At 35.1% G+C, this 15,919-nt stretch overlaps 1 protein-coding gene across 3 annotated transcripts in view; it reads right to left on the reverse strand.

Moving 5' to 3' along the window:
- Window positions 1-6,065, reverse strand: part of btbd8 (BTB domain containing 8) — a 36,571-nt gene extending 30,506 nt beyond the window's left edge. The window contains exons 1-4 of one of the 3 annotated variants that reach the window (XM_017433701.3): window positions 5,844-6,065; window positions 5,566-5,726; window positions 4,537-4,655; window positions 1,091-1,270 (exon numbers count right to left, since the gene is read on the reverse strand). In XM_017433701.3, coding sequence (XP_017289190.1) covers window positions 1,091-1,270; window positions 4,537-4,640 — 284 coding nt within the window. In that variant the 5' untranslated portion in view covers window positions 4,641-4,655; window positions 5,566-5,726; window positions 5,844-6,065. Of the gene's footprint in view, window positions 1-1,090; window positions 1,271-4,536; window positions 4,656-5,565 lie in introns of all 3 variants that reach the window. The other 2 variants (XM_017433702.3, XM_037974342.1) reach the window with 2 other exon arrangements.
- Between the last annotated feature and the right edge of the window lie 9,854 nt (window positions 6,066-15,919).

Genomic DNA, 15,919 nt, shown 5'->3' on the forward strand with positions numbered 1-15,919 from the left:
GTATTCCCAGGTACTTGTAACTGTCCTCAATGTCTGCTATTTTTCTTTCTGGGAGTGAGATCCCTTCTGTGTGGATGACCTTCCCTCTCTTTGTAACCATCCGACCGCACTTCTCTAGTCCGAATGACATACCAATGTCAGTGCTGTAGATCCTGGTGGTGTGGATCAGTGAGTCGATGTCTCGCTCACTCTTGGCATACAGCTTGATGTCATCCATGTAGAGGAGGTGACTGATGGTCTTAATAATTTGGACTAATATATATATTAGTCCAAATAAAATTTTTACCACTGCCAAAGGAAAATGGGTGTTAATGTTTTTTCTGTGATTGTGTATTCATTTGTCTGTCTGTTAGAAAATTTCTAATGAGCCACTGGATAAATTTTAAAGAAACTTTCTGAAACTAAGCACTGGCTCCAACTGATTAACATTTGAGTCAACCTAACCCAAGATGGCTGTCACAACTAATTTACCTTGGCCAACACAAAAATGGCTATAACTCAGTACACTTTATGGGCATTTATATTTTTAAGAGTTGGAGTGGTAGTAGCTGAGAGTCATCCTCTCACTAACACATCACGCGAGATCTTACAATCGCTGATGAGATTGTTCATAGTGTCATTTAAAGTACCAAAACAGCTATAACTTTGTCCCTTCGTAAGATGATCTTAGTCTACAACTCTGGCCTGAAAGGAGACAAATGATATGCATTTTTTCAAGGAAAGCTAGGTTTTTAAATTAGCTTTGCAAATCCCCATCGTGACATACCTGATAAAAACTATGTAAGTCCAGCACTATAACATTTCAGCACCTGATTATAAACAATTTGGAAATTATTTTTTTCCCAAAACTGACATGAAAATCTGATTTCTTGTTTTTCAGCTGCAATGTCTCCAGAGATCCTTAAAACGGACAAACAGAAGCAAACCCTGCAGAATAAATAAGGAGTTTGGCGCCCCCTGCCAGACGGACACTCAAACATCCTCTAAAAAGGAGAGCAGCTGGAGAGGCTTTACGTGAGGCTACTGAAAGCTGGATGTATTTAGGAAGTCTATAAAAGCTATTTTTTGTAGAGGAAATACAAGAGCTCACCTGAGGAAATCTTTGAGTGCAGGGGGGTCATAGCCTGGCAGGTGGATGATGATGGGATCATTGTGTGTCTGTCCCTGGAGGATGTGAGGAGTTCTGGCCAGCAGCACGGCTCTGTGCGCTCGGACTGAACCCAAACCTGCATACAGGGAAACATCTGCCTCCAGTTCCTCCAGCAGCAATCTGAAGAAATGCAGCACATGATTTTTTTTAATTATTTTTTTGTTTTTTGTATTTTCCAGGAGCATCTCCCACAAACTGAAAATCACAATATACTAAGTTCAGGAACATATTTTTATTCATTATTATTATTATTATGTTAAGATACACATTTAGAAACCATCAATAAACAAAAATCCAGTTAAGAACTTTGGCAATTCATCTGATGGCCCATTTTTCCACTTCAGGATTATAAGACAAGTCCTGGGGCAGTCCAGTTCTTCCTTACAATCATCATATCTCATCCTGCCAAGATGACTGATCTGGGTGACCCAGAACACAGTCAGCCCCAGGCCAAGCAGGCACCAGGATTTCAAACATTAGTGCTGCATTCCTTCTGTAATGCTATGAAAGTTTATAAATAAATAAAGGAATAAAAAGAAGCTGGCATCTTAAGCATCAAGATTTACATCCCTGTTATACTCAAGTTAGTGTGAGCCTAAATCCTGAGATTTCAATCATTAAAAACAACTATCCCTCTCACATTTAAAATTGTAGTAAGTTAAAAAGATTTAAGTATGTCGACTTTGTGTTTCAGTTCATATTTTGTAGAGAGTTTTGAAGATGAGGATGGAGATTTACATTCTAAAGCGCTTCAACTCAAATTAACCAGCTTTTTCCACTTAAAACAATATCTTATTTTTCTCTTTCTGTATATACATAGGAAACAAAAAGTATACAATTGTATTATTACAATTACTGAAGAGAAATCATGAATCATTTCAGATAAAACCTATTATTGGGTGATTAAGCACCTGGCTATATAAAGACATTGAGAGTTAAAGTCACACTTTAAAAAGATATTGATTTTAAAAATGTCAAAACATTTCTAAAGAGTGTTTTAATATTTCAATTACCTGAACTTTTTCTGTTCAGTTCTATTTCTTCAGTGTTATTACACATATTAGGTTAATGTAAATAAATAATGCTGGATAAATTGGATAAAATAATTATTGTAAACTTGCACAGACATTGTGTTTGTGATTAGAGGACATTAAATCTCCTAATTAAACTGGAAACCTCGACTCTGGAGTTTTCCTGAAACGCAACAAAATCTTAAATATGTCTCCATTTAACAAACCAAAGCAAAAAGACCAAGTTATTGTGTTTTACATAAATAAACACATCTAGAATTTGAAATCCTAAAATGTTTGGTAGAAGCATTATTTTTTCCAAAGTGTTTTTTTACCTTTTTAATTTTATTTCTGGTGTTTAAAAACTGAGGATACTAAAGTCAGTATCTCAGTACGCTACGACAAACTGTGAGCAGCATTTAGGAGGAAGTTTTCAAAATGTCTAAAAAGGTTTGAGGCGGTTCTCAAGCGAAAAGAAAAAAATTTAACAAAAAATTTTTTCACTCAAAATAATAGCCGTCGTTATGGGTCAATCCCATCTTAATTTAGCTTTTAAAGAAAGCACAAGTAAGCGATTATTTTCAGGCAGACATTTATTTTAAGGGCTTAATGTCTGACTTGAACAGAATATATTTATCTTTATTGTCATTGTATGGCTTGAATACAATGAAATTGGGAGAGCCTTACTAGTTTGAAGAATCTGCAGCATCTCTCAAGAGCAGTACAAAAAATAAGTAAAAAACAAAACTGAATTATCACTGTACAGCCATGTATAATTGCCATTTAAAAACAAACAAACTTACAAAAAAAAACTGATCACAGTCACTTAACTGCAGTTCACAAATCACAAGAGTTCAGAGTTTTTTTGGGCTCAGGGATAAAAACGTTTACGTCTTTTCGTCCTACTTCTAAGACGTCTGAACTAGAATCTGTCAGGAGTGAGAGGCGTCAGAGGAAACTTTCCTCGCCCTGCAGAGACACCAGGAGTTGGCAGTGTCATCCAGCCGATAATATGCTGAGTTGTGCTGATCACTCTCTGCAGATATTCCCTGCCTGCTGCTGACAGCTGGCATACCATACAGTTAAAGACAGTTAAAGTGGGCAACAAAATAATCCGCACAGCCTAGGATACAGTTTTGCAAGGCATGCAAACAAAAAAGCCTGTGATTTTCAAAATGAGGCCATGCAAAATTTGGTGAGACTTAGAGCAGGAAAACTTGTAATGTGCGATAATATTATTTAATACTTTGATGGTAATTTTAGCTGTGATAAACCAACATTTTCCTCCCCTCTCACTTTCTCTTCTGTCACTTTCACTATCATCTAAACCAGGTGTGGCCATCAAGGCCAGCAAGAGTCTGTTAGACAGACCAAATATATTATCAGCATGCAGAACATGAATGCATGGGGTCTGAAATATAACAGTCTGATTTACTGCAGCCCAAGAAGTCCTTTGAGAAACTGATATTGTGTTCATTGATATTGCACATTTTTTGATACATTGTGCAGCCAGAGTGAAACTAAATAAAGATTTGACAATTGTTTTACAATTTTGAATCAACAACTCCTACTAAGTAAGATGCTGATGAAAATTTTGCCAGTGGAAACCGTGTCAATTCTTACTGAATCCAAGTTTTTAGTTGATCTACAGTCTGGTTGTTGTCTTATTTTTCCTTCTCAATGATGTGCCATAAAATTTCAACACGAGACAAAACTGGACTGCAACGTAGAGTATATGAAATTAGGCTGTGTTAAGTAGTGCTGAATGAGGTTTAACACTGTCCTGCTGAAATGACCACGACCCTCGTGCCTTCATGGTAACATACTGTATAAGTCTGCAGAATTCTAATTCAGTTTAATGACTCAGTCATCTCTGGGGCACTAACGTAATGTCATCACAAACACAGAAGCTGTTTTTCATTGATTACAGCTTTAAGGCTCTTTACCATGTTGGGTACATAGAACCAAAGGTCTGTCTTTCTTAAAGGTGAGCTAAAAGTGAACACATCTGACTCGAGAACAGGTGTTCCTTTGTTTTCTGTACATGTCAGATGAGCTTCTGTCCACAAGACCTAAGTGATGATCTTTCTCAGGATTGATTTGTGTCGTCATCCTTGTGTAAAAGTAATTGAGTTTTTGTTGCATTTAATAAAAGCTTCCCAGCTTTTCTGAAAATTAGTGCTGATGTAAATCTTAAGAAGTGGCAAGAAAAAGAAATTACCTGACCTAACTCGGTCGCATTTCTGAACCTTTTTAATTGGTCTTCACAGTGGTGAAAAATCTTAAAGATGTGTGTTGATCTTATTTTTATTCATAATCAAGATCAGCTTCAGTACCTGCTCTCTGCAGATCGGGGGATTCTGTCCTGTGTTTTACCTGTTCAGGTCTGCGGACAAAGCAGATGACAGACATCTCTTCAGCTGCTCTTTGTGTTTGCGCTCTTTGCTCTGAAACTCTCTTGCAGCCTCAGTGCTGATCATGATTTATTATATTCTCTGTAACAGAAACAAGACAGATTGTTAATGCACTGTGGCTGAAGAGGACTGGAAACAATGACGAGCTGAGAAAACAGAATAGAAGTCTAGTGAAATCTTTATATCTAAACCAAAAAAAGGGGTTAAAAACACAAGGAGCTTTATCAATTCAAAAAGAAGAGAGTGTGGAGTTTAAGCTTTTAAAGCTGATTTGTTATGCAAGTTAGATTCACATGCAGATTACACTCACTCTCCTCACAACAGAGGCTCATTAGGGTCTTTGTTTGCATGGCGTACCAAAAGCTCATATAAAGCTTCTTGGATGAGAAGCAAAAAGTCTTTAGCTACAGAACAGAAGTCTAGTTTTTGCTTTTTAACTTTTTTTTTTCTTTGAATTTAAGTCCTTGATATCCTGATTCATGTCCTTAATAACTGAGAATCTTAACTAGCAATTTATCTAAGCATTTACTAAACACAGCCTGTGACTAAATCAGCAAGAAATACTTCATAATAAGAATACATTATCTTATGTTCGGTCATGTAGTGTTGTGTGGTCAATACTTGTTTTATCATTATAATTCAACTAGCTAATTGCTGATGAGTTGACATATTGCAGTACCATCTCTCACCGAACTGAGTCGGGGGCGCTGATTCCCAATTATAAGAAAATCAATGAAAATATAAATAGGTGACCTCGACAACCGCTCAAATTTATGCATTAAGACGACGAAACAACTTGCGTCAGTCGTACAAATACAAAGAAAATCATGGCTTCAAATATTCAGGAACAGCTTTCTTTTACTTGAAAGAGATAGCAGACACGTTAAGATGACAAAGAGTAAACAGCCTCTGGCTTATTTTAACAGATTATACATTGCCTATATAAGCAAACCTAATTAAAAGTAAACCCCACCGAGCGACACGAACTTACTTGTGCTGGTACAATGATGTCTCCGCTCTTTCTCCGCTAGTCTGTAGTAAAAACACGACCACTCTCATCTTCTCACAGCTAGCATGCTAGCGTTAGCTAAGATGAGGTACTGCTAACAGTTTATCCCCTTAAAACGAATGGTATGGGTACCATTTTTGGCCCTTAACGAAAGCAAATTAGTAGAAGGAAGTTGTTGTTTTCTTTTAGCGGGAGTTGTACATGTGTATGTTAGAAGAATTGGTACAGTGCATGCATTACAGGGCTGCTGACCCACTGACCGATGTTGTTGACATCACGACGGCTGCACGCTGCTCACCGCCCACACAACAAGCTTTGTTGAGAAGCTGCAGCGCATGCGCAGCAGGAAAACTACCTTGCTAGGAGGAAGCCACAGATATATTAGCAGATGAAGCCATAGACATACTATGGATGAAGCGAGTAGGACCTGGCTGCACCAATGACTTATATGTCATTGGGCTGCACTCCCTGGCTGCAGCAAACAGAAAGGGGCGGGGACGGACCGTGCCAGTCCCATACCATTTATGGAAATGGGTCCATTGCACTCCGGAAATAAAGGGGCGCTATTTTCATAACCACTAGTATAAAACGTTAAAGAAGCGGTAGTTTGATTGCTAGATGGGAGATCAGAACCACCAGGTGAAAACGGGTCATGCTAATATTACAATGGAATGCAAGAAGTTTAATCGCTAACGGACAGGAATTTAAAGGTTACATTGATGAGCTTGAAGAACAACCGGAAATTATTTGTGTTCAGGAAACATGGTTAAAAACATCATTAGATTTTGTGATAAAAGGATATGAGAGTGTAAGAAGAGATCGAACAGAGGGAAATGGAGGAGGATGTGGAATATTTATTAAAAAAGGAATACAATATCAGGTATTAGGAAAAGGGAAAGAACTAGAATATGTAGTAATTGAGATATGGGGAGAAGAAGGTAAATTTAAAATAATAAATTTTTATAATCCATGTAAAATACTAACGATTGATACAATGGAGGAATTAACTGAATATCTGGAAGGGAAGGTAATTTGGTGTGGAGATTTTAATGCAAATAGTACATTGTGGAGTAAAAGTAATGATAAAAACGGACAAGTTATAGAAGAATTAATGGAAATGAAAAATCTAGTGTGTATTAATGATGGAAGGGGAACAAGAATTAACATAAGAGCGGGGACAGAATCAGTTATTGATTTAACAATTGTTTCAAATATTTTAGCTGGTGTATGTGAATGGTGCATTAATAAAGAAACTACAATAGGTAGCGATCATTATCCCATAACAGTAAGAGTAGGGCTAAATTTAAATAATAGGAATATAAAGCAGGGGAAAAAGTTGAACTTTAATAAGGCAGACTGGATTAAATTTAGATATTTGAGTCAATTAAATTTAGAAAATGTAGATATAAATATGGATATAAATGAAGTAAATTTAACCATTTGTAAGATAATAACAGAAGCAGCAGCTAAATCTATAAAGGAATCAGGAAGTAAGAATGATAAGAAAATGGTGCCTTGGTGGACAAATGAGTGCAAAGAAGCAATTAAATTAAGAAATAAAGCATTTAAGGCACTCAAACATAATCCAATTTATAGGAATTTAATTGAGTATAAAAGAAAACAAGCAATAGTAAGGAAAACTATTAAAAATGCAAAAAGAGGATATTGGAAAAAATTTTGTAACTCGATAGGGAAAGAAACAAAAATTGAGAACATTTGGAAAGTAATCAAAAGAATGAATGGTATAAAAAGAGAATTTGAATATCCTATACTAAAAATAGATGATACAATTATAATAAGTGATGAAGACAAAGCTGAAATATTGGCAAGAACGTTTAGTAAAATTCATAGTTCAAATAATATTAGTGAAAAGGAAAGAAAAGGAAGAGAACATACAAAAAGTATATATAAAGATTTAATAAAGAGTGATGAAGAAACAAATAATCTGTTGAATATTGAGTTTACAAAAATGGAATTGAATAATGCACTTAAGAAGACAAAAAACACGGCACCAGGTAAAGATCAAATATGGTATAGAATGATAAGGCAACTCAGTGAAAAATCTAAAGATATAATATTACAATTATATAATAAAATCTGGATGGAGGGACAATTGCCAATAAATTGGAAGGAATCGATTATAATACCAATAGCAAAACCAGGGAAAGATCACTCAAACCCAGAAAATTACAGACCAATAGCTCTAACATCAAATTTATGTAAAATAATGGAAAAAATGATTAATAATAGATTAGGATACTATTTGAATAGTAAAGGATATATATCAAAATATCAAAGTGGATTTCGAAAAGGAAGGAGCACTAATGATCCAACGCTTTGCTTAGAACATGACATTAGAAGAGCTCAAGTAAATAAAGAAAGTGTAGTGGCAATATTTTTTGATATAGAAAAAGCATATGACATGATGTGGATTGATGGATTATTGATCAAATTAAATAAGATGGGAATTAAAGGAAGAATGATTAATTGGATTAAAGACTTTTTAACGAATAGGAAAATACAAGTTAGAATAGGAGAAGGTATTTCAGGAAAATATATAGTAGAAAATGGAACTCCACAGGGGAGTATTATAAGTCCATTATTATTTTCAATTATGATAAATGACGTATTTAGAGACATTGGAAAAGACATGGGTTGTTCACTTTTTGCAGACGATGGAGCTGTCTGGAAAAGAGGAAAAAACGTTGATTTTATTGTTAGAAAAATACAAGAGGTTATTATTGAAATAGAGAATTGGGCGTTGCAATGGGGATTTAGGTTCTCAGTTGATAAAACAAAAGTAATGATATTTACACAGAAAAAAATAAATAAGGAAATAAAACTGAAATTATATAAACAAGAGTTAGAGCAGGTAAAGTGTGTAAAATTTTTAGGATTATGGTTTGATGAAAAATTAAAATGGCATATACATATTAAAAAAATTGTAGATAAATGTAAGAAAATTTTGAATATTATGAGGTGTTTGGTTGGCAGTGATTGGGGAGCAGATAGGAAATCACTAAAACAGATTTATGCAGGAATGATAAGATCCAACATAGACTTTGGTTGTCTAGTTTATAGTGCAGCAGCTAAAACTCATTTGGTTAAATTAGATACTATCCAAAATCAGGCACTAAGATTATGTACTGGAGCATTTAAAACCACACCAGTAGCAGCCTTAGAAATAGAAATGGGAGAAATGCCATTAGATTTAAGAAGAACAAAATTAGAAATTAACTATTGGCTAAATTTGCAAGGAAATAATGTGGATCATCCAACGCTGGAAATTTTAAATCCATGTTGGGAAAAAGAAAAGAAAGAATTGAGGAGTTATGGATGGTCAATCAAAAATAAAATTGAAAAATTTAAAATGAATAAATTAGAAATTAGTCAAACAACACCAGTATCAATTATACCACCATGGATTCTACCAGAAGCAAAGGTAGATATGTCAGTAATGGAAAAGAAACTAGATAAATCATGCATCATAGATAGGGATTTGGTACAATTATATTTAAATAAGTATTATCAATACATTCAAATATATACTGATGCATCAAAAATAACTGAGAAAACAGGTATAGCGTTTGTAGTTCCGGAATTTAATATAAAAATAGGGAAACGAATTACAGATGGGACATCAGTATACACAGGAGAAATGTTAGCAATATTACTAGCTTTACAATGGGTAGAGGAAATAAAACCATTAAAAACAATAATATGCTCAGATTCAAGCTCTGCTTTATTAAGTATTAAAAACAATCAAACAGATAGTAGAATGGACATTTTATTAGAAATATATCATACACTATTCAGAATACAAAACATGGGGATGATGGTAATATTTGTGTGGGTTCCAGCACATATTGGGGTAGATGGAAACGAGAAGGCAGATAAAATGGCAAAGAGGGCAATTAAAAATCCTGTTAGCATTACAGTCAAGATAAGTAAGTCGGAAGGAAAGAGTATTGCTAAAGAGAATTTGATGAAAGTCTGGCAAAAAAGATGGGATGAAGATAAAAAAGGAAGATGGTTTTATAAAATTCAGGGAAAAGTAGGAGAAAAAAGAAATGGAAGAAGAAATAGAAAGGAGGAAAGAGTGATAACAAGATTAAGATTTGGACATACAGGACTTAATTATACACTGTTTAAAATTCAAAAACATAAGACTGGTAAATGTGATTATTGTGATAAATATGAAACCATAGAACATGTTATATTAGAATGCCATAAATATGAAGCAGAGAGAGGATATATGAAGAGAGAGTTTGAAAGGATTAAGGAAAAGGTTAATTTAGTAGATATTTTGAGGAAGAATTTAGGGAGTAAACAAATACAAATAATTATTAGATATCTTAAAAAAACTAAATTATTTCACAGAATTTAATTATAGTGAGGGTGTGAGAATATAGATATGATAATCAAAGAGGAGCACAAGTACGTAAGAGTCAAGGGGGANGATAGATAGATAGATAGATAGATAGATAGATAGATAGATAGATAGATAGATAGATAGATAGATAGATAGATAGATAGATAGATAGACCATCACGAACCACACTCCATATCAGTAGGTGGCGGTAATGCACACCTTCCGTTGTTTGCCAACCGCCATAAAACATTACAGAAGAAGAAGAAGAAGAAGAAGAAGTTTGATTGCTGGAAGCTTGAGAGATTCTTCCATTGATATCTTTCGTGAAACAATTCACAATGGAAACCACGCAAAGTCAGCAACAGGTATTTTTACGTTCTTAAAACAATTTTTTTCACATATAAATCCATCTGTTTATGTAGAATAAGTTGATAACTAGTGAAATTCGTAATTCATACATGCTAAGGTTAAATTTACAATGTAGCATAGCGAATGTATTCTCTGCAGCGCATGATTAGAGAAAAATAGAAAAATATATAACGTATAATTTAGAAACGTGGCTTATGCTCAAAGTTTGTTCTTTATTTTCTTTCTACAGATCCATGTATCCATTTGTAACATTCAGAAAGGAGAGAAATTACAGCCCTATTGCAAGGACGATAAATTCAGACGTCCCCTTCACTCGTAATGAGGAGTCTACCAGGTGATGAACAAGAACTGCTATGGTTCAACAGAAAGGTGTATGAAACTGAACTGGATAAACATGAATGTTTGTTACATAATAATCAGCTTTATAGTTATTTTATTTTTAAAGGTTAACTTTTTTGTGAAATATATGTTTTTAAACACAAATGGTGAATTTCTGGAAACTAAGCTGCGAGCAGAGGTGGGTAGAGTACCCAAATGTGATACTCTAGTAAGAATGCAACTACTTCCCTATTCCCTATTATTCCTTATATAGTACTGAGTAACAGATCATAATGTCTAATTTAATATTTTACATTTATTTAATCAGACATGAATAAAAATGAAGTTATGTGCAGTGTCTGGTATTTTAAAACCTAACATGAAAGGAATGGCGGTGGGGGCTATGATTTTTTTACCAGTGCAGAACAAAGCAGAAAAGAAAGGGAAAGTTTGGATTTGTATTGTTTACTTGCCAACTGGATAAATAAACAGACAAACGCAATCTTCAAGTATTGGACATTGGACTTCTTTTGCCTGCGTACAAAACCTAACCCCCATTCAGTAGTGGATTGTTTGAATTTTTAAGATGTTTGGTCAGACAAGCAATGGCCACTACACTTAATAATAACATTATTCAAGTAAAAATTATAATGTGTGGTAAAGTAAAAGTACTCCTAAAAGTAAATTTATTCCAGCAAAGTTACTCAAGTAGTTGTAACTGAGTAAATGTAATTAATTACTACATGCCTCTGGCAGTCTGAGCAATATCACTTTGACAATGGAACTTCATTGTCTGCAAAATATTTATGTCATCTGGAGGCCATTGTGACTTCTAAAAGTAATTGGTAAATCCCACAAAACTATAATAATTAGGGTTACAACTTTTTTACAACTTCTGTGTCCTGTATCATAAAGTGAACGTTTGCTAGAAAATGATAAAAATCAACTTCTTTCTGGTACTGGACAAAAAAAACTTCACCCATGATTGCATATGAAATTTTCTGGTCAGGCCGAATTTTCCTTGGATTTCCAGAAATCCTGTTATTTAAATGCAGACTTTAGTAAACTAACACAGGCTTGTATATCAGTAACTTTATTTTGAAAAATGCACTTAATGAGTTATTTAAATACAGTGAGCAGACTCAGTGAACAGTAAAAGCATTCAGCAGCAGTTGTTGGAAAGAATGAATCTCAATGGCAAGTTGGCCTTTTTCTTGCAGTTGGCATGCGATTCCTGCATGATCTTGATGGCACGTTACAACATTTATTGCTCCTGCTTATGGCCAAACATGAGGGCTCACGCTTCCAATGTTTTTCCAAATATTTCAGGGCTGTTTTGTATGGTTGCAAGGCATGAGAGAGCTCTGTGTAATCTTCTGCTCTGTATATCTGGTCACTGAACCAGTTATCAGCCCAGTCATAGGAAATGAACTGACAAACAGCTTTTAACCTCTTTCTTTCATGTGGCATGAGGAATAATGCCAATGGAAGACGAGGAGAGGACCCACGTTACCACTATGACGGCATACCTGGACACTGCTCTAACCATCAATACTGAAAGCACTGGGAATATTCAGATTTTCTATAAACACTTTGTTTCACAAATTTTAGTTGTCACACATTCTTGTTAATTTGGTTTATTGTATTAAATGCCATTTTAAATAATTTACACATAAGCTATTACTTAAAATAGCTTATGTGTAAATATTTTTGTTTCATAGTTCTTTTTGAACAATGACTGGAATCAATACAGATTTTCTTTAAAAATTTGAGATACTATGACTAAGTTGTTTGTTTTAACAGCCTTAATCAATAAAGATTTAAAAAGAAAAAACAAGGCTATTTTTTTTTATTAATAAAGCAAGTAACCACAGAAACATTTTGTTTTACAAACAAAAAGGCATAATACAAACATAACAAGGTTCAAGTGCAAAATGCAAAGTAAGCTAAAATATAGGACAAAACAAATAAGGCAAAAATCAAAAGGTAGCTTTTAGATTTTATCATATGAAGAATCATTCTTTAGTTTAAGTTTGAGGGCATTTTTATTAAGCACATTAAGCTTTGAGGTATAACAAAAGTCATGAAATGCATATAACTGTGGTTGGAATTTAAGGTATTTGTCCTTATGAATGAATTTCCCATTCATGAAATCAAAATCTATAGTTTGAAGTCCTCCATCCTCGTAGTGTTTGGTCATATCTGTTTTCTTAATGTAGTGTATCATTTTCTTCAAAATAAGTTTGATTTTTTTATACCTTTTATTAGGTATAGATAGGGAGAGAGCTGGATAAATACATCTAGATAAAGATTTCATTTTTGTCAAATGGGTTAAAAATTCCTTACTTCGGCTATGTGGAGCTTGATGTTGTTGTGTCGGGGATGTTGCTTCCTCGTTGAGGTGTACTGATAGTACGGTTGCAGAGGCACTAGTGAAAGATTGGTTTCAACTTTTTGGGCCCCCAGTCTGGATTCATTGCGGGTTAAACAGCTCTGTAGACTGTACAAAATTGAGAAAAGCTGCACTACCCCTTACCATCCTGAAGGGAATGGGCAGTGCGAGCGTTTTAACCACACTTTACATGACTTGCTTCGAACTCTTTCACCTGAACAGAAACGTAAGTGGCCCCGGCATATTTCCCAAGTCACATTTGCATATAATACAACTGTCCATCAATCTACTGGTATAACACCCTACTTTTTGATGTTTGCTAGGAAACCACAGTTGCCTGTAGATTTTTTTGCGGGACTGAGTGAAAATGATGGGGATCTTGACCTGCCCTTGGAAGACTGGGTCGAAGAGCACCAAAAATCCCTAAATGATGCCTATGAAATAGTACACAAAAAAGTAGAGCGTAGAACGGCTCAGAGAAATCAGGATGTGGATGTTGCCCCAGATTTCCAAGAAGGAGACTTGGTGTATACAAGAAACCATTCAGTAAGGGGTCGCAGTAAAATTCAGGACTTCTATGACCCAACTCCATATCAAGTAGTTCACCCACCTGCTGATCGAGGGGTAGTGTAATCTATAGCGCCTGCAGGTCAGGAAGGACCCCTTCGTCAGGTCCACAAGGTCGAGCTTAGAGGTGTCCCTGAAAATAGCGGGGTGGACGGGTGCCAAGGAAACGGTTTGGAAGATGTACAGAAAAACGTTAAGGTGGGAAATGAAATGGTGGATTTGCCTGAATCCAAGATGCAATCATATGCTGAGAATGATGAAGTTGCTTCTGAAAATTTAACTTCTGATGTTCAGCCTCTTTCTGGCCAAGAATGCACACAGGGGATTGACATGGCCACCACTCCTGAACCTAGGAGGTCAGCCAGGAAAACTGCAGGACAGCATTCCAACCTTTTTAGGTTGCCCTGTTCTGTACAGAAGAAATGATTCTGTTTTTGGGTAACAGCTTTTTTTTCGGTACATCGTCGGGTTGCCGATGTATAATGATGTGGAGGAATGTAACAGGTGGCACCACTACGTGTCACACTCTCCACAGCCTGAGCTTCCATAAAAGGGAAGCGGGAAGGGTGGTGGCCAAGTGTCAATTTCCTGTGTGTGACCAGGTGTGTGTTGGGCCCACGCGTTCCACTATTTGTTGGCTGTGGTAAGTTTTGGAGAAAAAAACTGTTTTAAATTGATTATCTTAAATAAGTCTGTGCTGACGTGGTGTTTTTATACAGGGCCACATTATTAATGATGTTCCGGTGGTAGCGTTATTTGGGTGTGTGATTATTCAACACTGCCTTGTACATTTGTCTCTTTTAATTAGATTGAATTGTATGTTTTTTATATTGTTTTTTTATTTGGTAGGGCTACACCAGATCTACTACATCAAGTCTGGCTTTAGAGTGCTGGTTTATGCGATGCAGGTACGCAGTATTTTTAATGTGTTTTAGATTGACTTGATTAAAGTGATAGTATTTAGTAATTTTTGTTTTTACAGTTATATTGCTGCTTCCTGCTGTCCTTTTTAGAGTTTAATTTTTCTCTTTTGTTAGTCCGCCCAGTTTTGGACTGTTTGTCTCCCCTTAGTACTTGTGAGGGTGGGCTAACAACTTTTATTTTGTTTGTCTTTGGGTCACTTCCCAGAATACACACGTTCCATATCGCTGTTAATCTTAAATATCTGAGACCCGATCCTGTTTGATGTGATCTTGAGTGTGGATTGCATGTGATCATTTTGTAGTGAATCGAGTGCATCTTAAGTTTGCAGTGAACATTGTAGTGGGTTGTGCGGGTTTGTCCACCTGAAGTGGTGTTTTAATTTGGGTTGAACATTATTGGATTGACAACGAATGGATAAAGTTAACAGGAAACCCTCTTATTTGTATGACAATAAATGGTGTTAATTAACTTCATTTTGGTTGTTTATTGCCCTTCGGCTTGACACAGGCATAACAATTAGTTTTAGCTAAGATATTTTCTTCAAAACTGGAGGTAACTGGTCTTCTTTAAGACCCTCATATCTCCTACATAAAACGGTGTAGAAAAAAATACATGTGTGACCATCACTCTTCTGCACGTTTTAAGATTTGACTTGGAGATTTTACCCAGCGACTGTTTGAGGCTTACTTTTCAGTCTGTTTCTGTCTGCCTTTCTTTAACTCTCTGCCAAACAACAAAATGTTGAAATGATAAATATCTCATAGATAGATAGATAGATAGATAGATAGATAGATAGATAGATAGATAGATAGATAGATAGATAGATAGATAGATAGATAGATAGATAGATAGATAGATAGATAGATAGATAGATAGATAGATAGATAGATAGATAGATAGATAGATAGATAGATAGATAGATAGAGATCCAAATGTTTGTCTTACAGAGAGAAGACAAACTTGCACTGCATCACCCCACTCAGTGCTAAATTTAGCAGAGCATCCATTTCTATTTTAGGTCACTTTTATCTCTTCTGTGTAAAAACCTAAAGAGGCTGTTGATGTGACATCTAAAAAGATATGACAAAGTGAAGTTCTCTATTTATAGCTTCAAATATGGCACCACAGTAAATATGTGAACACTCAGTCAGCATTCACAGTTGTTCTCCTGTTTTGTATTTTTCTGTATATCTTTTACAATCTAAGTATTTCTGCATACTTTGTGCTTTAGCTACTCGTATATCAAATTACAGCTCATTCGGGAGTTGGGTGATATGACTTTATGACTTTATTTAGTTTAAAATATTTAACTTTATTTACAAATATTTTCCCCATTAAATACATTAACATGTCTTTAACTCCTTCAAAACATTCTCTTTGAATTTTGCATCAGC

The sequence above is a fragment of the Kryptolebias marmoratus genome, linkage group LG24 (assembly GCF_001649575.2).
Source record: "Kryptolebias marmoratus isolate JLee-2015 linkage group LG24, ASM164957v2, whole genome shotgun sequence".
In the NCBI taxonomy this organism is placed as follows: domain Eukaryota; kingdom Metazoa; phylum Chordata; class Actinopteri; order Cyprinodontiformes; family Rivulidae; genus Kryptolebias; species Kryptolebias marmoratus.